General features: G+C 41.8%; 1 protein-coding gene across 1 annotated transcript in view; it reads left to right on the forward strand.

The window, feature by feature from the left end:
- Positions 1-646, forward strand: part of LOC107578696 (L-asparaginase-like) — a gene marked incomplete at its 3' end in the record, with an annotated part of 2168 nt that extends 1522 nt beyond the window's left edge. The window contains exons 3-5 of the mRNA XM_016264624.1: positions 26-162; positions 264-350; positions 496-646. Coding sequence (XP_016120110.1) covers positions 26-162; positions 264-350; positions 496-646 — 375 coding nt within the window. The remainder of the gene's footprint in view (positions 1-25; positions 163-263; positions 351-495) is intronic.
- Between the last annotated feature and the right edge of the window lie 110 nt (positions 647-756).

Here is a 756-nt window from a genome sequence, read left to right on the forward strand (position 1 = left end):
TAACTCTATATCTTTGTCTTTTTAGAGGAATATGTAGGCAGCAAATATAAGGGTCTGGCAATGGATGAAGACGATGTAGATGGACAGAAGAAGATCCAGCTGAATAAAAGGCTTCTGGATCACTTTCGAGTCCTGGCGGCCAGCAATAAAGACACAGATGAAGTAATGCTTGAAACAAATGATGTGGCTCCACTTTGGTGAACTTTGGGAGAACATGTCGTATTTGTAAGTGCCACACAGTGATACTGATTTTTTGCTTTCAGGTGGACCTGCAGTTTCTGAATGATGTCCTCACAGATGGAGCTGACCCAAACTCAGCTGATAAATATGGGCAAATGGCCCTGCATGAGGTTAATGTTTGACTGCTTATGTAAGACATATATGCCATAAAATGTCATTCTGGGATTTAAATGTTCAGCTGATGCTTGCATTCAAATATTGATAATATAGGTGACATCTTGTAAATCATTCACAGATGTTTGTGTTTATTGGTAGATCTCTCGGGCATGGAACGTGGACGTGATGTGTTTTTTCCTGGAAAGAGGGGCAGATTTTCAGAGGGCCGATGCTTTTGGCGTGACACCTCTTCACGTAGCCGCAGCTCTGGATTATGAGGAGATGCTGCAGTTCCTGTTAGAAAGAGGAGGTGTGTTTATGTGTGTTTATCAGGGTTCAGCAAAATTAAGAATTCAAGAACTGGTTGTACGCTCTCAGAAAAAAAAGGGTACAAAAGCTATCACTGGGGGCAGTACCTTT

This window comes from Sinocyclocheilus grahami, unplaced genomic scaffold, assembly GCF_001515645.1.
Source record: "Sinocyclocheilus grahami isolate Dianchi unplaced genomic scaffold, SAMN03320097.WGS_v1.1 scaffold11546.1, whole genome shotgun sequence".
Lineage (NCBI taxonomy): Eukaryota > Metazoa > Chordata > Actinopteri > Cypriniformes > Cyprinidae > Sinocyclocheilus > Sinocyclocheilus grahami.